Source organism: Canis lupus, chromosome 20 (genome assembly GCF_003254725.2).
Source record: "Canis lupus dingo isolate Sandy chromosome 20, ASM325472v2, whole genome shotgun sequence".
In the NCBI taxonomy this organism is placed as follows: domain Eukaryota; kingdom Metazoa; phylum Chordata; class Mammalia; order Carnivora; family Canidae; genus Canis; species Canis lupus.
Genome location: NC_064262.1, coordinates 40,451,189 through 40,474,644, shown reverse-complemented (window position 1 = coordinate 40,474,644; position 23,456 = coordinate 40,451,189). Strand labels below are relative to the sequence as shown.

The window sequence follows — 23,456 nt, the reverse complement described above, 5'->3', positions numbered from 1 at the left end:
AAAGGATCCAAAATGTTGTGTGTACTTATCATTTCCTTCAGTAGCAAGGTTTATCTCGCTCTGGTATTTTAAGTTCTTCGTGGTCAGGAGATCAAGAAATGTTTGTTCCAATGATTAATATAAAATTCTGATAGAGACAAAGAAATTTGTGGCTCTCATTTACTAACAGACTTGAGGTGGACTTGGGGACCTGTGGTTTTAAAAATCATTTTTACCACAGTCTGCTTTCTGCTTAGGGACCTAATGGAGAAAATATAGACAGTAAGGTTGAAACGTAGGATGAGACAGCAAGTCACAGAATTGCTGAAATATAAGCTGATAACCATATTGCTGCTGGAATTACCTTATCTGAAGTCTTGAAATCCTGCTGCTGTCTCCTTGTAATGAGTGGGTTGGAGGCCATGCAGATTCAGAAGTTTTATCTTGTCAAGGTAGTCTCTGCTCTAAGTAACAGTTGGATGTTTACATTATTTCATCTCTCTAGTCTCTGAAGCCCTTAGAATATGGAAGGAGGTGCCCCCAGAATAATAAAATGCAGAGGTAGTAGACTTGTGTACTAATAACCAGTGAGGAGCTCCTTGCTGGTAACAGTGGCTAAAGAATTAATACACGCTTTATTATGTCCCTGTGAGAAAATCTTAGCATCACTAGTGCATATTCTGGATTTCCCACTGGTCCCCACTTCCCATCCCCCAAGCCCTACTTAGGAATTAGGGATAGAATTATATGGCACACTTACTGCATTGTTTATAAGAAAGAGAAAGGAGAACTTGATGCCCCAGCATCCATCTACTCCTTTAGGTATCTATGTACAGATGGGAACTACTGAACATGTTTTGAGGGCCTGTTTCAGGGAAATAATTTTTAAGCATCTGTCCCAAACATAGATTGTAGAAGATGACCAAATATTTTTGCCTGCAGCCTTGGGGCAATACTGATGACCAGAAGCAAAGTCCTTTCCAACATGGATGTAGCTAAGGGCTTCCTAAAATGCAGAACTAAAAACCATTTGAGGGTGTTGGGATTATAAATGCAATGGCAAAACAAAGCCAGATTGGGTTGGCAATGCAGAGCAATGTTTAAAATGACAACAGAGAGTGATCCCACTGTTTTTTCAAGCTGGAAGGAAAGCTCCCCGGAGGCTCCTGACCCCTTTGTTGGTCAGGTTTGAGGGTACAAAGAAAGAGGAGAAAAAGGCAAGGAAGATAGGCTCCCTTGGCCTCTGCTCTTATCACATCTTTGACTCTGGACTACCATAGACTTGAGGGCATCCTTCAGTCTTTGATAAACTTTATACCACTATTTGCCCTCCCTTCCCTACCTTGATCAATCACATTCCCTTCCCCAGCTCCCAGGAAAAATAGAGAGAGGAGTTCTTACCTTTGGGGCTCAGGTTCACACCTACCAAGACTTAAGCAGGACTGTGATGACTCAAAGACAGGCCTGAGAGCTGTGCTTTGTGAACAGCAACATTGAGGGAGCTGAAAGACTAGGAGCAGAGCATCTAGTGGAACACTAAGGCTTGGTCTGGGAGGTGGAGAGAGAGAGCCAGAGAGTGTTGTAAAGTTATTAGCAGTATGGACCTATGTGGAAGTTTTATCTGTTTATGCAGTAATTCACATTGTATGATCATTTAACCTTTGGTCAAAACTATGTTAAAACTCCAAGGGGAATTTTTCATTTCAAGGAGTAAGTAAAAGGTCAGAGTGACTATTTGATACAGTAGCATAAAGGTCAACCTTTTCTTGTGACATTTGTTTATGCAAGTTATTATAATTACATTAAATTTGACAAACTTTTCCCTCCTGACTTCTTTTCTGAAAAATTAAAACATGCAAAGAAGTTTAAGGATTTGTGGACATCCAAATTCCTACTATCAAGGTTATACAATTGCTAACCTTTTGCTACATGTGCTTTGCTATGTATCTAGCCATCAACCGATTTTATTTTTATATAGATTCATTGAAGTATTATTTACATTCCATTACATTCATTCATTTTAAAGTGTACCATTAGATGAATTTTAGTAAGTTTATGCAGCTGTAACCATCACAATAATCTGAGTTACAGAACATTTTCATCATCTGGAAAGTTCCCTTGTGTTCATTAGTCCCTACTCACAGCCCCAAGCAACTGGAGATCATCTTTCTTCCTCTATGGTTTTACCTTTTCTAGAAACTTCATATAAATAAAATTGTACGATATGTAGTCTTTTGTATCTGGCTTCTTTCACTGAGCATAATGTTTTGAGTTTCATCCATGTGGTATTACATGTCAGTAGTGCTTTCCTTTTTATTGCTGAATGGTTTTCCTTTGTATGAATATATTTTGTTTATGCATTCATTCATCAGTTGATGGACATTGGGTTGTTTCTAGTTTGGGCCTATTATGAAATATGCTGCCATGACCATTCATGTCCAGGGCTTTAAATGGACATATGTTTTCATTTCTCTTGGATAGATATCTAAGAGTGGGATTGCTAGGTTGTATGGTAAGCATGTGTTTAATGTTTTAAGAAACTGCCAAACTGTTTTCCAAGGTGACTACTATTTTACATTCTTTCCAGCATTATATAAGGGTTCCAGTTTTTCCACAATCCTTACTAGAACTTGATATTGACGGTCCTTCGGATTATATTCATTCTAGAGACTGTGAAGTGGTATCTTGTAGTTTTAATTTGCATTTCCTTTATGACTGGTGATGTTGAGGATCTTTTGCTTATTTACTGTTCATACTTTTTTCAGGTAAAGTGTTCAAATCTTTGGCTCATTTTTAAAAGTTGAGTTGTCTTCTTTGAGTTCCGTGAGTTCTTTATAGATTCTGTATTAAGTCCTTTATCAGATATATGATTTGTAATTATTTTCTCCTACTCTGGAGTGTCCTTTCCATTTTCTTAATGTCTTTGGAGAATAAAAGTTTAATTCTAATAAAGTCCAGTCTGTCGATTTTTTTCTTTTAAAGATTGTGCTTTCATTATTGTATCTAAGAAATCTGCAACCAAGTTTGCAGAGATTTTATCTTCTAGAAGTGTTATAGTTTTTAGTTTTACATTTAAATGTATGGGCTATTTTGAGTTAACTTTTGCGGGCTATGAAGTGTCTAAGTTCTGTGGTTTGTTTTTGTATAATGATGTTCCATTATTCCAGAACCATTTGTTGAATGTTGCCTTTACTGACTTCCTTGGCACCTCTGTTTAAAATTAATCCTAAATGTCTGAGATTACTTCTGGATTTTATTCTTTTTTATTGGTATCTGTTTCTAAGCCTGTTTATACTTCACGGTCTTGATTACCGTAGCTTCATAGTTATGAAGTCAGATTGAATTAAGTTCTTCAACTTTGTTCTTCTCTTTCAAGAAGGCTTGAAATATTCTGGACCTTTTACCTTCCACAGATTTTAGGATCAACTTTTAATTTGTGCCCTCTGTCCCCAAAAACCCTGCTTCGATTTTGATTAATTCTGATTTCTGTGTTCAGTCTGGAGCTATGTTGTTCAGTCTGGTGGCTATGACCCCATGTAGCCACTGGGCATTTGAAATGTGGCCAGTTTGAATTGGTATAATTCTAAAATATACAGTGTACTTTGAAGACTTACATGAAAAAAAGATGTGAAATAAAAGTTCATGAATAATTTTCGTGATTACATGTTAAAATAATATATTTTATTTATTTATTTTTAAAAGATTTTATTTATTCATGAGAGATACAGAGAGAGAGAGGGGCAGAGACACAGGTAGAGGGAGAAGCAGGCTCCATGCAGGGAGCCCAATGCGGGACTCAATCCCAGGACCCTGGGATCACACTCTGAGCTGAAGGCAGGTGCTCAACCACTGAGTCACCCAGGCGTCCCTAAAATAATATTTTAGATGTATTAGTCTAATTAATATATATTATTAAAACACATTTCACCTGTTTTAAATTTTAGCTTTCATTTGTTTGCTGCTGTATAGAAACACTTGACTTTGTATTTTGTTATTTTACTAAATTCATTTATTCTAGTCGTAGATTTGTACATTGATTTAGAATTTTCGGAGTAAACAGTCATTTTATCTAGGAATAGAGACAGATTTGCTTCTTGTTTTTCCAATCTTTTATTAATATCTTTTATATCTTTTTTTTTCCCCCTTTGCCTTATTGCCCTGGCTAGTGCCTCTAATATAATGTTAAATGGTGAGAGTAGTCATCTGTACCATTTTCCTGATAGTAGCATTCACTGTTTCATCATTGAATACAATGCTTTTCATAGGTGCCCTCTATCAGATTCAGGCAATTCACGTTTTGTCCTGATTTGCTGGGAATTTTTTCCTGAATGAATATTGAATTTTGTCAAATGGGTTTTCTGTGACTGAAATTATAATTTTCCCACTTTTATTTTGTTAATTTAGTGAATTACAATAGGAGCTTTCAAATGTTAAATCAGCTATCCATTCCTGGGATAAATGTCACTTCATATCATATATTGTCCTTTTTCTATATTTCTGGATTTAACTTGTTAAAATATTTGGATTGATTTTTGTGTCAATGTTCATAAAGGATACTGGTCTGTAATTTTCTTTCTGTTATATTTTTGTCAGATTTTTGTATCCAGGGTATGTTAGTCTCATAAAATAAATTTGGAAGAAGTATTGCTTTCCCTTTTCTGAGCTACTGAAAGTGTTTGTGTGAGATTAGTGTTGTTAGAGTTCACCAGTAAAAATTTATGGGATGGAATTGTGTGAGAAAATTTTTGATCATGAATTCCATGTCTTTAATAGACATAAAGTTAGTTACTCAGTTTATCTTTTCCATTTTGTGCCAGTTTTGCTGATTATTTTTCAAGGAGCTTGTCAATTTCACCTAAGATACTAGATTTATCAAGGGATGCCTACATGGCTCAGCAGTTGAGGGTCTACCTTTGGCTCAGGACGTGATCCTGGAGTGCCCAGATCGAGTCCCACATTGGGCTCCCTGCATGGCGCCTGCTTCTCCCTCTGCCTGTGTCTCTGCTTCTCTCTCTCTGTCTCTCATGAATAAATAAATAAAATCTTTAAAAAAAAAGATACTAGATTTATTAAAATTAGATTTTCTATAATAGTCTCTTATTTTACTTTTAGCACCTGTAGTATTTTACTTTTAGTATCACCAAGGTTTGTAGGGATAGTCCCTTTTTCACCCCCTTTATTGGTAATTTGTATTCTCTTTTTTCTTTAATTGTTATAGTTAAAGTTTTTTTTTCAAATTTGTTGATCTTTTTAAAGAATTAACTTACAAGTTTTGTTGATCTTCAGTATTATTTGGGTTGAATTTTTAGTTATTTCTGGTTTTTTTCTCTATAATTTTTTCCTTTCACCTGCTTTGAGTTTAGTCATCTTTTTCTAGTTTTTTTTTTTTTTTTTAAGATTTATTTATATGCAATAGAGAGAGAGCATGAACATGCACCTATGGGGGTGGGGAGGGTGGAGCAGAAAGAGAAAATCCTCAAGCAGACTCCTCCCAGAGCTCAGAGCCCAACATAGGGCTTCATCTGAAATAATGACCCGAGCTTGAGCCAAAACCAAGAGTCGAATGTATAACCAACTGAACACTCTACCCAGCCCCCCCCACACCTTTTTAAACATTTAATTTTATTGTCTTTGTCTAGTTTCTTTTTTTTTTTTTTTTTTTTTTTAAGATTTTGTTTATGAGGGGCGGGGGAGAGCAAGTGAGCACACATTTGAGCACAGAAAGGGAGAATCAGACTCTCCACTGAGCAGAGAGCCTGATGTGGGGCTTGATCCCAGGACTCTGAGATCATGACCTGAACTAAAGGCCCACTGAGCTACCCAGGCACCCCTTTTTTCTAGTTTCTTAAGGGGACTTTATATCATTGATTTGTTTTTGTTTTGTTTTTTTTCTAACATAAACATTTACAGTTGTAAATTCATCTCTGGCATCATGTTAGCAGTATCCCGCCAAGTTTTATTCTGTGGTATTTTCATTATCATTCAATTCAAAATATTTTCTAATTTCTCTTGTGATTTCCTCTATGACACATAGGTTATACAGAAGTATGTTCTTTGATGTCCAAGTATTTGCTAAAAAAATACTATTCCTTGGCAGAGAATAGTAAGCAAAATGCATGGGGGTGCTAGAATCACTTGGTTTGTTGCTAGAGTCCAGGACATAGGGATTTTGATGATTCTTACACTGAGGGCTTAAGGTTTGTTTAGTCAGTACTGGAAAACATTGATGGGTCTTAAACAGGATGGGAACTGATCTAGCAAGATGTGAGAGCTCTCTGTAAGAGCTGTCTGGTATTATTACTTTTACATCAGGGTTTTGGGAAGGTGATGCTGAGGGTTATGGAGTTGAGGAGTCCAGACAACAGTACTGATAGGTTGTGGTTTTTTTTTTGTTTGTTTTTTTAAGATTTTATTTATTTATTCATGAGAAACAGAAGGAGGCAGAGACATAGGCAGAAGCAAAAGCAAAAGCAGTCTCCATGCAGGGAGCCTGACGCGGGACTCGATCCTGAGACTCCAGGATAGGCCCTGGGCTGAAGGTGGCGCTAAGCCACTGAGCCACCCAGGCTGCCCACTGATAGGTTGTTAATCTTGATCAAAACAGTCCAGCAAGGGCTCATCTTGATTCTGCTAAAAGATTCTGTTCTCCACAATTGAAAGCATACAGAAAAATGGAAGACTCCCCAGTTGTGAAGTATTGATTCAGAATGGGTTACTGAGCTCTCTGAGCATTAAATAGTAATGGTGTGAATAATCTGGGAATTCTTTCTTGAGAGAGTTCAGCTGCCTGCACTTTGAGAAAGACAGATTTTTATATTTAAAGTTTTATTTTATTTTTTTTAAAGATTTTTATTTATTTATTCATGAGAGAGAGAGAGAGAGAGAGAGAGAGGCAGAGATACAGGCAGAGGGAGAAGCAGGCTCCATGCAGGGAGCCTGATGTGGGACTCGATCCTGGGACTCCAGATCAGGCCCTGGGCTGAAGGCAAACGCTAAACCACTGAGCCACCAGGGAGTCCCATATTTAATGTTTTAATATCATCCCCAAGGTGTGTCCTGGCCCTATTGTGGAAGATGGCTTAAATACTGGCACCCTTGCACCCTTAACCATGTGCTTTTCTGCCCCCCAGATCACTATGTTTGCTTCCTCTGAGATACAGGTGGGCACCTGTGCAGTCCGCTCTCTCTTGTGACCCCAAATCTGGGATAAGATGGCCTCTCTACTGAGACTACTTTTTTTTTTAGCATAAATTCTTCTAGGTAAAAAAAAAAAAAATTCTTCTAGGTACTACTCCTCTACCCCTGTGCTGTTTTTGCCAGAGAGACTTTTGTGGTTTTTTTTTTTTTTTTTTTTTTTTAAGATTTTTATTTATTTATTCATGAGAGACACACAGAGACAGAGACAAAGGCAGAGACACAGGCAGAGGGAGAAGCAGGCTCCATGCAGGGAGCCAGATGCGGGACTTGATCCTGCACCTCCAGCATCAGGCCCTGGGCTGAAGGTGACGCTAAACCACTGAGCCACCCGGGCTGCCCCGCCAGAGAGACTTTTGGAACCTAACTTCCCTGTAGATTGCCTGGCATCCATGATAGGGCGAGGCACAGTCACACTGAATTTTGCTTAAATTAATGGTCTCTGAGTTCCTTCAGGTTTATAATGGATTATTGAGGGAGAGTCCTTGATTTTCTGTGATATACTATGAATATAATGTGGGCCATTTTCAGACCACCATCTGTGATATGGGGATCACGGTAGTGCTTCCTGCAGAAGGCTGGTGGGAGGTACATATAGCTGATACATGTGTGCCTCTTTTTTAAAAAATATTTTATTTATTCATGAGAGACACAGGGGTGGGGGCAGACACACAGGCAAAGAGAGAAGCAGGCTCCATGCAGAGAGCCTGATGTGGGACTCGATCCCGGGTCTCTAGGATCAGGCCCTGGGCTGACGGTGGTGCTAAACCACTGAGCCACCCGGGCTGTCCACTTGTGTGCCTCTTGTATATATTGATGTATTTTTGGCTATTGGCATTGAAAGAATAGATTCATATCACTCCACTGTCAGTTTCCTAAAGTGGTAGATGTATCCTCTCCTCATATAATTTCTTTTCACTAAAATTCAACTCTGCTGGGATATATCTGAGTTTGTCATTAGTGGACTGGGAATCACTAATAAAATTTGTTTCAACAGAAGGCCATGTTTTCCATTGTGGGCTGCACCTGGTGTGTAAATTCTGAGGTTTTGTTGCTGTTGTTAGTGCTGTTCAAATCAAGGGATCAGACCAAGGTATTGTTAAAGTTCTGTTTCCTAAGGAAAGTTGAGGAATTATATTTTGAAAATCTACAGATTAAAGATATGATATCATTTAATGATTGACATCTATTGAGTGGCCAACCTCTGTCCAGTCCAATTCTAGGGTCTGTGGATCTGTGAGAGGCAGCCTGACTCCTGTTTTTAGCTCAAAGGCTCCACTTAAGCCATCTGTGGTGAGACAAGGGGGTGGCTGCTGGACATTGGACTCCTCTGGGTTTTCCAGGTGGTTTAGTACTACCTTTGATAGGACCTGGTAGCCAACGTATGCCAATATATTTAGAAGTCAGGATAGAAACTATGGAGGGCTGTTTTGGGCCTCATTAGGTAAGAGGTGATACAAGAGGCTCCAGTGAGGAGGTCATCCAAAACAATATCAATATCAGGTTAAAAAAAAAATTGTAGCCAGAAGCTACATCCAAACCAGTCATTTATCTTTAAACCATTTGTTTTGTTTCTTTATTTTGTGGTAGTGGTTTGCTGTGGATAGTTTGTTTTGTTTTGTTTTTTTTATGGCTATAGTTAGAAGAAATGTCATTATAATTCAGGAATCCAAGACCTAAAGTCTCCATGGTCCCCAACAAGAAAATACTATAACAACATGCGTGAATCAGATACCTGTTACCTTGCATGGAAGGGAAGTAGGGACCCCCATTCTTAGTGAAGTGTGTTGTCTTGAGACCTTGGTTTTCTCCAGATGTACCTCGGCTATAGGACAAAAAGGCACTCACTCACTGCATAGCCTTTGACACTGATTATGCACTGGAACATGCCCTTGTTTTGTAAGTGTGTACCTGTCTCCTTTCAGGAGTAACTTGAGCTTTAGGAGCAGGGATTACATGTTGATCACTGTGTCTTTCCCCCTGCCGTTCTTATCTGTGGACCAACTGTCTTACAGTTCCTCGGTAGCTCCTGTTTAAAGACTCAGTCCAGGGGTGCCTGGGTGGCTCAGATGGTTCGGTATCTGCCTTCTGCTTAGGTCATGATCTCAGGGTCCTGGGATCAAGATCCACATGGGCTCTTTGCTCAGTGGGGAGTCTGCTTCTCCCTCTCTCTCTATCCCTCTGCCTGCTGCTCTGCCTACTTGTGCATGTGCATGCTCGCTCTGTCAAATAAATAAAATCTTTGGGAAAAAAAAATGTAAAGATACGGTCCAGGGGGCAGAGTATCAAGGTTCTGTTTGTTCTCTTAGCTCCCTGGCCTGAAGTGTGTTCCTGTTTCTCCTTGATTCATTAGCACTCTAGTGCTATGCAGTGCTCTCTTAAGGAAGCCTGATCTAGACCTCCTAACACAACTCTATCTTCTGTGGCCCTACTCTAGTCTTGATAACCTGAGGGTGTTAATTTTTGTAACTGGTCTGTCCTCCCCATATTTTTTATTGAGAGAAAGAGCACATGTGCATGTCCATGCACGAGCTGGGGAGGGGCAGAGGGAGAGAGAATCCCAAGCAGACTCTAGGCCAGTGTGGAGCCCAATGCAGGGTTCTGTTTTACAACCCTGAGATCATGACCTAAGCTGAAATCAAGAGTCAGACACTTAACCAACTGAGCCACCCAGGTTCCCCAATCTGCTTCCCCTATTAATAAGGTCTTGTGGCTATAACATGTACATGCTGTCTTAACTACTGGCTTCTTTAGCCTAACATTAAAATGTGAACTTTCTATGTCCATAAACTTCTATAACATCCTTTTCAATGACTGCATACTAAATCATTGTATGGATTTGTCGTATATTATTTAGCTAGTTCCTTTTTGTTGGACATTTAGGTTATTTTTAATTTTTTATTGTTATAAAAGATTGCAGTACACATATCTTCTATGATTTCCTGAAAAAAATTTACGGAAGTAGAGTTGCTAGCTCAAAGCACCTCCTGAGGCTCTTTGATAGCCACAACCAGTGTACTTTAAAATGTAGGGGCCACAAGGCTCTCCATAGGCTTTTAAATCATACTTGTAATCAGGACTCATTGGTTATCAGAAATATAGAGATCTTAAACAGGAATGTTTTGATTTGCTGGATTTATACAAGAAGTCCAAGCCTGGAGATTTTCTGTGAATAACAGGCCTAACTAGAGGTGCACTTCCCAGGTATGCTCTCCTATAGCAGCTTGCAGGAACATGGGCCACATTAGGGAGCACACAATTCTTTTGCTTCAATTGGATGCTGACTTGTTATTGTAGACAGGATGAGTTTTACCTAAGTTTCAAATCAAACTAATTTCTTGGAAGTGTCATTGATGACACTAAGATTGCCACTAAGATAATGAGTCTAAACTTAAAAGATGAAGCAGAGAAACCAAGAGGAGGAATTTGGAAATCAAGCCTAGTCCTGCTGTAGACATGAATATTTGCACTTCTCAAAATGTGGAGTTCTCTGAAAGAAACTACAATTGTAATTTGATTTTTTTTTCTTTCTTCTTTATAGGTATCTCATTCAGTTGCTAAACTTATATTAGTTAATTTCCACTGGCAAGTTGCAGAGATATTGGACAGGTAAGGAATTTGGGGGAAGAGGTGGCATTGCCTGTAGCTTCTTTCCCTGCCCATCCACCCAGTGGTGATTATTGTTCATGTTTTGGAGTATATCTCTGTAATGTGCATATTATTTATTTAAAACACTGGATCATATTTTATTTCCTTTTTTCCTCGATATATGGAGAACTTTTTTCTGTAATTACATCATATTCCTTCTATCTCAGTTTTGTTTTTTTTTTTTTTAAGATTTTATTTATTTATTCATGAGAGACCCAGAGAAAGGCAGAGACATAGACAGAGGGAGAAGCAGGCTCCATGCAGGGAGCCCGATGTGGGACTCGATCCCGGGATTCCAGGATCACACCCTGAGCCAAAGGCAGACACTCAACTGCTGAGACACCCAGGCGTCCTTCTACCTCAGTTTTATTGCTGGCTCAGTATATCATCGTATAGATGTTCCATGCTTTTTCTAAACCCCTGTCTGTTCAGGCTTTTTTTTTTTTTTTTTTTAAGAATTGATTTATTTATTCATGAGAGACACAGGCAGAGACACAAGTAGAGGGAGAAGCAGGCTCCATCATGCAGGGAGCCCGATCCGGGACTAGATCCCAGGACCCCGGGATCACACCCTGAGCCGAAGGCAGATGCTAAACTGCTGAGCCACCCAGGCATCCCTTGTTCAGTTTTTTTATGCCATTGTGAACTTGTGATCAGTGCCCTTCTAGATAACAGTTGCCAACATCTCCATTTGTTTCTTTTGAATAATATATCAAGTGAGGAATGCAACATACTTTTGAATATTACCTTCAGAAAAGATAGGCCAGCTTACCACCAGAACCAGACCTTTTGAGGCACAGGTTTGGAGTCTTAAGATGTCCTAGAAGTTGTCAGAAGGAGGGATTCATCCTCCCGCTGTGCCCTCTGGGAAGAGTCCCTATGCCCCACCAGAGGCATGTGCTTCTGTCTAGCATAGGATTTCTCATCCTCTGCACCCATGCCATTTTGAGTTAGATAATTCTTTGTTGTAAGGGCACTGTTATGTGAATTGTAGGAAGTTTGGCAGAATCTCTGGCAGGATCCATTTGAAAAGACGAAATCACAAAAATCAGCAAAAGACAGAACAAACATTTCATAGAAAAGAAAGCACAAACAGCCATTAACATAAAAAGATGCTCAACCTCCATGATAATCTGGGACACTGAAATTAGCACCCCAAGCCTTTGAAATAAAAAATGCCTCCAGACATTTCCAAATAACCCCTAGAGAACAAAATTGCCACTGGTGAGAATCACCCAGTCACCATCCCTCCCCTTTCATGTACCAGTGAGTCTTCCTTTTTATGGTGTGATCCATTTATCTGCAGAAGGTCATGCCTTTGCTTCTCCAGGCTAAACATAATGAATGGCTGTACCTGCTGGAGCAGCTCAGCCACTCAGGAAGGAGCAAATGTGCTCCTGATTTCACCAACTGCACTCTCACTCTCTATACCCAAGAGACAAGTACATTTAGATAGACTTCTAGGTGAACTTCTGCTGTTTGCACTGCTGTTTCTACTACCCAGAATTCTGGACCCATGTAGGTCCCAGCAATGGGGTATTTCTCACTGTCCAAACTTGGTAGCCTAACTTGGAAATGGACAAGATAGCTGAAGATACTAAGAATACTAGTGTGAGAAATAGGAATAAAAGCAGTTGAAGGGGGCAGCCCTGGTGGCTCAGCGGTTTAGTACCACCTTCAGTCCAGGGCGTGATCCTGGAGACCCAGGATCAGGTCCCGCATCAGGCTCCCCGCATGGAGCCTGCTCCTCCCTCTGCCTGTGTCTCTGCCTCTCTCTCTCCCTCTCTCTGTGTGTTTCCCATGAATGAATGAATAAATAAAATCTTTAAAAAAAAAAAAAAAAAAAAAGCAGTTGAAGGAGGCATTCTGACTAGGGAGGAATAAGGAAGTCACATATATAAGACATTCTTCCCTGCTCAGATTCTTGCTTTCTGGGTAATGCATTTTCCTAGGTTTTGTGTGACACTTTTATTGCCACATGACAATTGTTTTTGTTTTTATTATTTTTAAAGATTATTTATTTTAGGAAGAGTGAAGGGTAGCAGGGGGAAGGGTAGGGGCGGGGCAGATTTCAAGCCGACTCCTCTTGTAGCCTGATGTGATGCTCTGTCCCAGGACCATGAGTTCATGATCTGGGTCAAGATAAGATCAAGAGTCGGACACTTAACTGAATGTTAAGTCTGACACTCAACTGAGCCACTCAGGTACCTCTGTTTTTATTTTTAAATCCATGTATCCCATATTTCATTCCAGAAAGGCATTATTTATTATGAAATGTTTCTTTTTCAAAAGTGTATGTATGTGTGTACACGTGTGTGATGTGTGTAGGTTTTAAAGAATGATAAAGCAAATATACTTAAGTGTCCACCCAAATAAGAAACCCTCTGACCTTTACTCAAAAGCCTCTCTGGTGGCAGTTTCTTCCTGGCCACACCCCCTTCCTTCCTCTCCAAAGCGACCAGTATCTTGAATTCAGTATTGATCATTTTCTTACTTATTCTTAAATTATATATCCTTTAGTTTTGTATGGTTTGTGTGGTTTTGTTTTTTGTTTTTAAATTTATTTATTCATGAGAGGCAGAGACGAGACATAAGTCAGGGGGAGAAGCAGGCTCTCTGCAAGGAGCCCGATACAGGACTCCATCCCAGGACCCCAGGATCATGACCTGAGCCGAAGGCAAACGCTCAACCACTGAGCCACCCAGGTGTCCTATGTTTTTGTTTTTTAAGTAGGCTCCATACCCAGCATGGAGCCCAACATGGGGCTTGAACTTAGGACCCTGAGATCAAGACCTGAGCTAAGAGTCAGATGTTTAATCAACTGAGCCATCCAGACAGCCCTAGTTTTGTATGTTTTTAGAACTTTACAGACATGGAATTGTGCTGTGTGTGTTCTTCAACTTTAAAATGAACAAGGCTACATTTTATGACATCCTATCCATATTCCTGTCAAAAACCATTTGTGAGTTTTAGTTTTTTTGCTGTTACAAATAATGCAGCTTGGGTAGCCTGGGTGACTCAGCGATTTAGCGCTGCCTTCAGCCCAGGGCATGATCCTGGAGACCTGGGATCGAGCCTGCTTCTCCCTCTGCCTGTGTCTCTGCCTCTCTTTCTCTCTGTGTCTCTCATGAATAAATAAAATCTTAAAAAAAAAAATGCAGCTCTGAAAACTCTTGTGCATGACTTCTAGGATCATATAAATTTTCTAGGGTTGAATATAGAAAGTAAGGGTGTGTCCCTTAGCTTTTACTAAATGGCAAAATGTTTCCAAAGTTATTGTACCACATTACATGCCCACCAGTGGTATATGAGTGTTCCTGGTACTGTCAAACTTGAAGTTTTACAATCTGGTTGGTATAAATGGGCATATAATTGTGTCCCCGATTATTATGGAGGTTGAGCATCTTTTCATGTTAGCGGCCATTTGTACTTTCTTTCTTGTGCAATGCTTGTTCTGTCTTTACCATTTTTTAATTGTCTTTCCAATGGGCTTGTCTTTTCAAATGGACTTGTAGGAAGTTTTATTTATTCTGAATATCAGCCTTTTGTCAGTTATATGTGTATTGAATTATCTTCCATTTATACCGTGGCTTTTCACTTTATGGTGTTCTGATGAACTGAACTTCTTAAATGTAACATAATTTGTCAGTTTTCCTTTATGCTTTGCATTTTTTAAAGTTTTTATTTAACCAATCTCAATGCCCAACATGGTCCTTAAACCCATAACCCCCAAATCAATAGTCGCATACTCTACCAACTGAGCCCACCAGGTGCCCCTGCATTTTCTTTGTCTTAATATATCATTCCCTGTTCCAAAGATACAGAGATTATTTATTTGCCTGTGTTCCCAGAAAGGAATTGAAAACAGATATTGTCCTTCATAAGTATTTTTCTTACAGTTTGGTGTCTGTTTTTTTTTTCTTTTTTTTTTTTTTAATTTTTATTTATTTATGATACTCACAGAGACAGAGAGAGAGAGAGGCAGAGACATAGGCAGAGGGAGAAGCAGGCTCCATGCATCAAGAGCCCGATGTGGGATTCGATCCCGGGTCTCCAGGATCACGCCCTGGGCCAAAGGCAGGCGCTAAACCGCTGCACCACCCAGGGATCCCAGTTTGGTGTCTTTGAAGCAGGGTTATTATTCTCATACCAATTGAGAGCTAAAAAATTGAAAGAGAAAAAAGTATTTATACTAAAGTAAGAGGGAGCTTGGTTCTGTCAAAAGGAAGTTAGAGACAAAGACACTTTAGTATAACCACGGCACTTGTTGGTCCCTTCTGGTTTTGTTCAGAGGTTAAAATGTTAGTCTTCATTTCTGAATCCCTTTATTTCTGCTTTTTGTTTTGTAGATACAAGTCTAATTCTGCTCAGCTGCTCGTTGAGGCTCGAGTTCAGCCCAGTCCCTCGAAACATGTGAGTGTCTCCCACTTGAGCAAGGCTTCTGATACACATGGTTTTTGCTGTGGCTTATGGTGTTATTGACAACCGTCTTTCTGTGTTTATAGTGCAACATGCCTGAGGTTTTTGTTTAAATATGGGCCTAAATCTTCCATTTCCATTATAATTTAAGAGTTTCCTTGTGGATGAAGAATAAATCCTTGCCAGTCCTGGGACCCTCTTCAGCCTCACCTTCTCTTTACACTTAACAGCCTATACTCCATTTCTGCTAGGTTCCTTGGTGTTCCCAAGCTTACTGCACGCTTCTTTGACTCTGCTTGTGGCATCCCTGGTCTGGAATGTCCAGATCCTGTCCCTGTCTTTGCTTGTGGGAATGGAACTCACCTTTAAAGACCTACATCAAGCTGTCTCTCACAAAGCCTGTGATCTCTCCTCTCCAGACACCTCTAGTTAGATCTTGAAATCTTTACATGTGTGATGTAGCAATTCACTCATCTTTTCAGCTCCCCTACCAGACTGTGTGTGCTTAAGAATAGGAACTATATCTTATAGTGCATAGCAATTTCCTACGTATTTAGGAGTTTAACAAACATCTGTCAAGTGAATAAGGGCCATGTCCTCACTCTTTAGGAGGGAGAATTGGGGCTCCAATTACCACATAACTTCCATAGCTCTAAAATAAATTTATTATTAAAAAAAAAAAAAAAAAAAACTTCCATAGCTCTGAGGAGAACACTTCCAGGGCATACTGGATAAACATGAAAATACAGTGTTTTTCCTTCAGTTGTTTTTTGTATTCCCAATGAACTAACTAGAACCTAATGTAAACCTGTTGTGGACTTCTCCATCAGTTTGTGTCTTGGATCAGGGGCCCCATGTTGTCTTTGTTTACCAGTTCATATAGCATGGCATGATTTCTGAAGTTCAAGCTTTGCAGTTATTGTCCCACACCCAAAAGGTTTCTTTCCTAGTAGAAGCCTTCCTCGTCCCTCTAAATTAATTGTATGTGACATCTCTGCAGTGTGTTATGGATGAGTTGTGACTTAGTAAAAAGTGTAATATTTTGTATTTTGAGCATGTCCATGTGGGAAAAGTGCACTATCTTTGACAAGTAAACTTGCAGTGTGGGCTTGTTAGAAGCTTCACATGCTTAGCTGAGCCTCTGAAGAACCTCTGTAGTACTTACTGAGGGCAGCTCTTTACACTGAATGGGGCAGTTTATAAACAAAACCCTGTAGCATCTAAAAGCAGAAGTTGGACTGAATGACCTCCAAGGACTTTGGCAATTTGGAAATCCTGAGCATTTTATTTTATTTTATTTTATTTTATTTTATTTATTTTATTTTATTATTTTATTTATATTTATTTATTTATTTATTTATTTATTTATCCTGAGCTTTTTAGCCTGGCATTATAAACTATTGTAAGTCCTCTCAGCCTTCCTTTGCCTTTCTGAATCCTAGTGATTGTGCAAGCCCAGCTCATGTGCCACCTCCTTCAGGAAGCCTTCTTGATCTGTGCTTTATGTTCAGAACTTTTAGAACCCACAGAGCCCACACATTGCAGTTGAGTTCTGACACTTGTTGCAGAGTCAGTTTTACCTACCATGCACCTAGCTGCATGTGGCACCCCTATAGCCTCCCAGGATCTGAAGACTCCTCGTTACTCATTTGGCTTTGCCTCTCCCCAGGTTCCCACGGCCCACCCCCCTCACCACTGCGCAGTGTGTATGCAGTTTGTACGGAAGGAAAACCTACTTTCTCTGGCCTGTCAGCACCAGTTTTGCCGTAGCTGCTGGGAGCAGCACTGCTCAGTACTTGTCAAGGACGGCGTGGGTGTGGGTGAGTCTGCTGCAGAAATTGTAAAAGGCTGGCATGAAGTATTTATCTTCAAGTTTGTCCTTGTGGGTACTCAGGTCAAGTGTGTGTTTTCTTTTGAGCCAGATTAGGGTTTTTATTGTCAGAACCATTAGTTTTCAAACACATCAGGCTGAACAATGACAAAGTTTTTCCTAATCCTGAGCAAAATGAGAGGATTAAGGCTTTTGTTTGGGCATATATGTAAATGTTGGTGTGCATGCAAGGTGAAATTTTGAGAGAACTCTCCTATTAAGCTGCCTACCCTATCTTGATGCCCCAAGCAGTAGCCATCATTCAGAAACACTCAAAAAATTGCTGTTGTTTAAAGTAACATAACACAAATCAGATTTGGTGATTGGTTATAGGAGTGTTTGTCATACTTTGACTTGATGGTATCAGAACTCAATTAGCATCTGATTAATGGTATCTACAGAATCTCATTGTGTTGGTTAGTAATCACTTGCACATAATATTAAATATCACAAAATGAAATTGTTAGTCAAGAACCGTGTAAGAATCACTTTTTTTTTTTAGATTAAGCTCTGTGCCCAGGGGGAGGGCGGGGGGGCTTGAACTCCCATCCCTGAGGTCAAGAATCACCTACCTGTTCTACCAACTGAGACAACCAGGTGCCCCAAGAACCGTATAGGATTTTTTAGATGCTACTGCTTTTTCAGTGGCTATTTGTGATATATATGTAATTTGAGGTAAATTCCAGTTGTGTCCACTCCAAATATATTAATTTTTCTCTCTCTTTTTTTTTTCTTAAATAAATTCTGTGGCTTCAGAGGTTTCCTGTGTGGAATCTTGAATTTGTTGGTGGAACTCAGTGGGAAAATATATATTGTTGTGTCTTCTGCAGTGCAATTATCCATCATGTTGTCTTTGTTCAACAGGAGTCTCTTGTATGGCTCAGGACTGCCCACTCCGAACTCCAGAGGACTTTGTATTTCCATTGCTGCCGAATGAAGAATTGAGAGACAAATACAGGCGCTACCTCTTTAGGGACTACGTGGAGGTATGACCAGCCCCTGTCGTTGCATGTCTGTCTTCCTGAGCCTCCTTTCCATCACATATTCACCACAGTAACTTTATAGATGAGCCTCCTTTCCATCACATGTTCACCACAGTAACTTTGTAGATGAGCCTGCCATTAGATGCTATAATTTGAAGAAAGAGCTCTGGCTTCTACAAAGTGGAGAAGCCACTAGAGTGGTAGTGAAGAACACAGGCCTTGGAGTCAGACCGACATGACATGAATCCCAGGTCTGTTACTTCCTCACTGTGTAGGCTTCCACCCATTATTGTACTTCTCTGAGCCTTGGTTTTCTCTTGGAGAATGGTCTGCCTTCCTCACCTTCTTCACAGTTGCTTAAATAAGCTACTGTATGTCAGGGGCTGAACACTAGTCAGGGCTATGTCAGGGCTGTTTGGTTTACTGATTTAGAAAGCACAGAGAAGGGGTATTGCTTCTTGTGCAGCATGAAAACTTGCCCGTGATTCCAGCGTGGTCAGCTTTGGATTCCCCCTCCTCTATTGGGCTCCAAGCTCCGGCTTGCTGCCCCCATGCAATGTAGTTCTCATCTTTATTACTTGAACCTCAGCTTACAAGATTATCTGATGGGCTGGGTCTTCTCATGCATGAGCTGTAGGATAACATTCCCTTGTTCCCTGGGCTGCTTGCTGCCTTTGGTTTATGCGTGAGGGTCACTGAGCCTCTCAGGGCTTTTGTTTTTAGGTAAAATTAGTGTGTAACATTAAATTAGTTTCAGGTCTACAGCATAATAATCCAATATTTTATATGCTACAGAGCGATCACAATCTCATTACCACCTGTCACCCTATAATAGATCCCTTTCACCCATTTCACCCACCGCATAATCCCCTTCCCCTTCCATTCCCTATATCTTTGAGTTTTGTTTGTTCATTTTGTTTTAGATTCCGCACAGAAGTGAAATCATATGATATTTCTCTTTCTCAGTCTTAATTTCACTTAAATAATACTTTCAAAGCATGGGTGATTGGGCTGTGTTCCTTTCTAGACCTGGTGTTTGTGCGTTCATCTCACAGACACAGTTCTGTACTCCATTTTATCATCTACCCTTAGATCATTCTAGTGAGTTACACCTAGTTTTGGCTAAACATTCATACATCTTCAGTATCTGCCTAATGCTATCCTTTGTGACATCCTTTCTGAATTCCTGTAGCCCCTTGATAGAAGTCATCGGCTGGAAGGACAGAAGGTGTTCGAGCTCTCAGGGAAGTCTGATTTGGAAGCAGTGACTAGGGGATGTCCTCATTGTGTCCCCTTGGTGTGTTCACAGAGTCATTACCAGCTCCAGCTGTGCCCTGGTGCAGACTGCCCTATGGTTATTCGGGTACAGGAGCCTAGAGCTCGCCGAGTACAGTGCAATCGGTGCAACGAGGTGTTCTGGTAAGAGTGGGTGAGAGTGCTCAGCAGCCCTGGGCTCCTGCTTTGCCCTTCAAAGTACCACTGGTGTTGCTATAGATGAGGGTGGGGCTGGAGAGGAGAGACTGGGCTTTGAGAGCCTAAACTGCAGCTCTGCTCCAAGTGGGCAGGGTATGTATCCAGCATCTCATGTTCCACGGGATGTTTGATAATGCTTAGTCTGGAAACAAAAAAGTAGCACAGGTTCTTGGAGAATGTGCTATAATTTATGCTAGTGAGACTCATGGCACAGAGATTTGTCTATGTGGTTGTGTATGTGCCTGCACAGATAATCACATATTGCTGTGTATGAAAGCTCAACCTTCAGTGTTTGACTCTTTCTCCATCTTGGCCTTAATAGGCTAATTTTATAGCTCTATAATTCATAAAGGTAGTTTATATCTACTTGGGGTTTACTCCATTCAGTAGATATTGGGAACAGCTAAAGTGTACTGAAGGCTTACCATGGGAAAGACACTATTCTCATCATTTTACCTTCATTGTCACAAATGTGTACAATTGATACTGTTACCCTTATGTTATAAGGGAGGAAATGGAGATGCAAAGCAATGATAGAGCCATAATGTAGGTCCACATCTGTTTCTGTCCCTAATCATGCCTCCCTAGAAGATTCACGGTGGGGATTCAGAGAAACTACATGAAAATGTGGTGTGTGTGTGTGTGTGTGTGTTCTTGCCTTTAAGACATTGTTGAGGGAGTCTCTGGCTTACCAAAGATGAAGAACCACTAACATAAGGGTGCCTGGGTGGCTCAGTCAGTTAAGCATCCAACTCTTTTTTTTTTTTTTTTTTTTTTAAATAATTTATTTTTTCATGAGAGACACAGTCAGAGGGAGCAGCAGGCTCCTCACAGGGAGCCCGATGCAGGACTCAATCCTGGGTCTCCAGGAGCCATGCCCTGGGCTGAAGGCAGGTGCTAAACTACTGAGCCACCCAGGGATCCCCAGCATCCAACTCTTGATCTCAGCTCTTGTCTAAAAAAAAAAAACAAAAACAAAAAAACAAACAAACAAAAACACTAGTTCTCTCCTTTTGTGTCCCGCATTATGAACATCTTTCCCTTGGGCATAGGTTAGGCTGTTTGCTTGAGAGCCTTTACTAGCCAGAGGTTGTGTTCGCTTGGACAAAAGAGAAATTAAAAACATGGAAGCCTAGCCCAATGAGTGTTGGAGTGTTTTTCTTTTCTAACTTTAAGTTTCAGGCATTGTCAGATATATCATCCCCCTGCAAATTGAACAAATTCAGTCATGTGTACATACTGTGTGCATCTGGTTGGGAGCTAGTCAAGGCTCCCAGAAAGTGGATCTCAGTTCTGCCTTGGGTTTGAGCTGAGTTATCGTCTCAGAGCACCTCACTATGCCCTTTAAGAGGCTGGACTCTGAATTTGACATCTTTTCAGAGAAGGTTGACACCACAGAAAATATTTAAGACGGAATCATTTTATTTGGGTTTATTAAGAGTATGTCTTAGAAATGCTTAGGTTGAAGAGAAATTCATGCAGTATTTCAGTATAACCCTGGGTAAGTAAAGATCCCAAAGGCCTTGAGAGGTGACTGAACATCTTTGAAAAGCTCTAATTCAGGATCTGTTGGCTTGGACAGAAGGAAAATTGAAAACATGGGACCCTGACCTCACAATTATTTGAATCTTTTTCTTTTCTGGTTTTTAAGTTTCAAGTGTCGTCAGATGTATCACGCCCCCACAGACTGCGCCACAATCCGGAAATGGCTCACGAAGTGTGCAGACGACTCTGAAACAGCCAACTACATTAGTGCTCACACTAAAGACGTAAGGACTGTATCTTACCTGTCATGGATCTGCCCTCCTTAATGCTGCCTAGGGCCTTGCCTGGGAGGCTGGCCATTTGAGAGCAGAACACCCAGGGCCCCAGGGCCCTTGCTGGAGGCTGCAGACCCTTGCCCAGACTTGGCAGAGTTTGCAATGGACTATCATAGTATGTGTGGGGTGCATTTATTTTAATAAAATACTGAATTGCCTGATAAAGTTTGACCTATAGAGTGACTAATTAGAAGAAAACCAGGTGTTTTTTAATATCTCCTGGGCTTTAACAGCCCTGGGAGGGAGGTGGTTGATAGCAACATATAGTAAAGAGCAGGGCTCTGGTGCAAGCCCAGGCATGCCCAGTTCTCATTCTGAAACTTGCCATGGGAAAGCATGGCCTTCAGCCCCTTGAGCCCCAGGTGACTCAGCACCTACCCTGTGCCAGTCATGTGCTGAGTTGCTGCACTCACAGCAGACCTGTGACCGTGCCCTCATTAAACATAGTCTGCTTCACAGCAGTGGGAGAGAAAAGTGTCAGCTGGTCTCTGCATTGCTGCCTGGGTTGTGGCATCTTTTAGATGTGAGCAAGTGAGCTTTAGAAGTTGTTTTCTTTCCCTGTTGTGGAATCAGAAGTCCAGGGAAGCTGAGCAGGACTTAGTCCAGTGTGGCAGCTCTTGTGTTGCTTTGGCATTCTTCCCAAGCAGGAAGGCTTTGTGCTGACTCAGCTTGTGCTTAATCTGAGCAGCCTCGTGGCAGAGACAGATGGTGGAAGACTTAGTGGGGCTCAGCCAGTACTTGGAGTGTTTCAGAGCCAAACGTGCTGACCTCATTTCCTTGAATTGCTGTTCCAGCCTCAGCGACCCGCCACATTTAAGTGAGATGCTCCTTCCCAGAAGGGCTCGCACGATGAGCTACTGGGCACGGGTGCCAGGAGCTTTGTGTAATTTGTCTTAGAACCAGCCTGGTGGTGCGTGAGCCTAACGGCGCCCTTCTGTCTCCTCAGTGTCCCAAGTGCAACATCTGCATTGAGAAGAATGGAGGCTGTAATCACATGGTGAGCAGAAGCCTGTACTCTTTGCATATGTGCCATGGAGCCTTTGGTCAGCGTGCCCTTAACATATTCTTTTTTGTTTCCCTCTGACAGCAATGCTCCAAGTGTAAACACGGTGAGTCCCAGGCGTGGTGCAGAAGGCCCAGTGGCACAGTCTGCGTTTCTTGTGCAATGGGTCTCCAGTGCTCATTTACCGAGTGCTTTTATGGTGAAGTGACAAAGGGCAGCCTCAGTCACTTAAAATAACCAGTCTATAGCGGCTCTTGATTTTTTATTTACTCCTTTCCGCTGGTGCCTCCTGCCATCTTGCTGGCACATATAGTCAGAAGTCAAGATTGGTATGACTCTTAGACCTTCATGATCCTCAGTCATCCAAGAAGATCTTAGTATGTTCTTTTTATTTTTGCAAAGGCAGGTAAGTAGTGTTGGACTTATCTGTGCTACCTTACAGATACCTTTTAGAGCAGGCTGTTTTATTGGGGGGAGCAACAGAAGAGTCTTCCTTGGAGGTGGTGTTTTGTTTTTTTTTTTTTTTTTTCCATGGCGGTTTTTACAAAGTTTCCATAAGGGCTTTTGATTTGGCCTTTTAGGTCTCATTCATCCATTGGGGGAGCTTACATAGAACCTATTGGTTTTACTTTGCTTCCTGCCAGATGAAGTAAAGAAATAAAACTCCTTCAGGTAGAAAGTATGTCCAAATAGGTCTCTTACACAGCAGTTTCAATGCTGACCAGGAGGCCCTGAGGGTATCTCTTTGTAAGGATCCATCTAATGCTATTCCTGTGTTTTCCCAGGAAACACACTGTGATCAGAGTGGACATGGCAAGGCATTAGAAGAGAACAGTGACTATGAAGTATAGAATGAAGATAGGCTGCTGGTAGTGGCATATTTCCTCAGTGGTATCCTACTCTGTCGTTGTGTGTTTGAGTGACAGGGATGTGTATCATCCACTTAGAACAGTGCATAAGACTTAAATACGGTTTAAAGAGAAATGCCAAGTGAACACCCCACAACCCATCACATTCCTAGTACCCAAGAAGTCCTCTGTGTGTCCCTCCCCACAGTCTCTCCGTCC

At 40.9% G+C, this 23,456-nt stretch overlaps 1 protein-coding gene across 5 annotated transcripts in view; it reads left to right on the top strand.

Annotated features, from left to right (window-relative positions):
* ARIH2 (ariadne RBR E3 ubiquitin protein ligase 2) overlaps positions 1 to 23,456 on the top strand; it is a 51,791-nt gene that overhangs the window by 22,129 nt on the left and 6,206 nt on the right. For all 5 annotated transcript variants that reach the window (XM_025455775.3, XM_025455776.3, XM_049097988.1 and 2 more), the window contains 8 exons: positions 10,715 to 10,782; positions 15,171 to 15,234; positions 16,910 to 17,060; positions 17,975 to 18,096; positions 19,403 to 19,512; positions 21,218 to 21,335; positions 22,333 to 22,383; positions 22,474 to 22,495. In XM_025455775.3, coding sequence (XP_025311560.1) covers positions 10,715 to 10,782; positions 15,171 to 15,234; positions 16,910 to 17,060; positions 17,975 to 18,096; positions 19,403 to 19,512; positions 21,218 to 21,335; positions 22,333 to 22,383; positions 22,474 to 22,495 — 706 coding nt within the window. The remainder of the gene's footprint in view (positions 1 to 10,714; positions 10,783 to 15,170; positions 15,235 to 16,909; positions 17,061 to 17,974; positions 18,097 to 19,402; positions 19,513 to 21,217; positions 21,336 to 22,332; positions 22,384 to 22,473; positions 22,496 to 23,456) is intronic.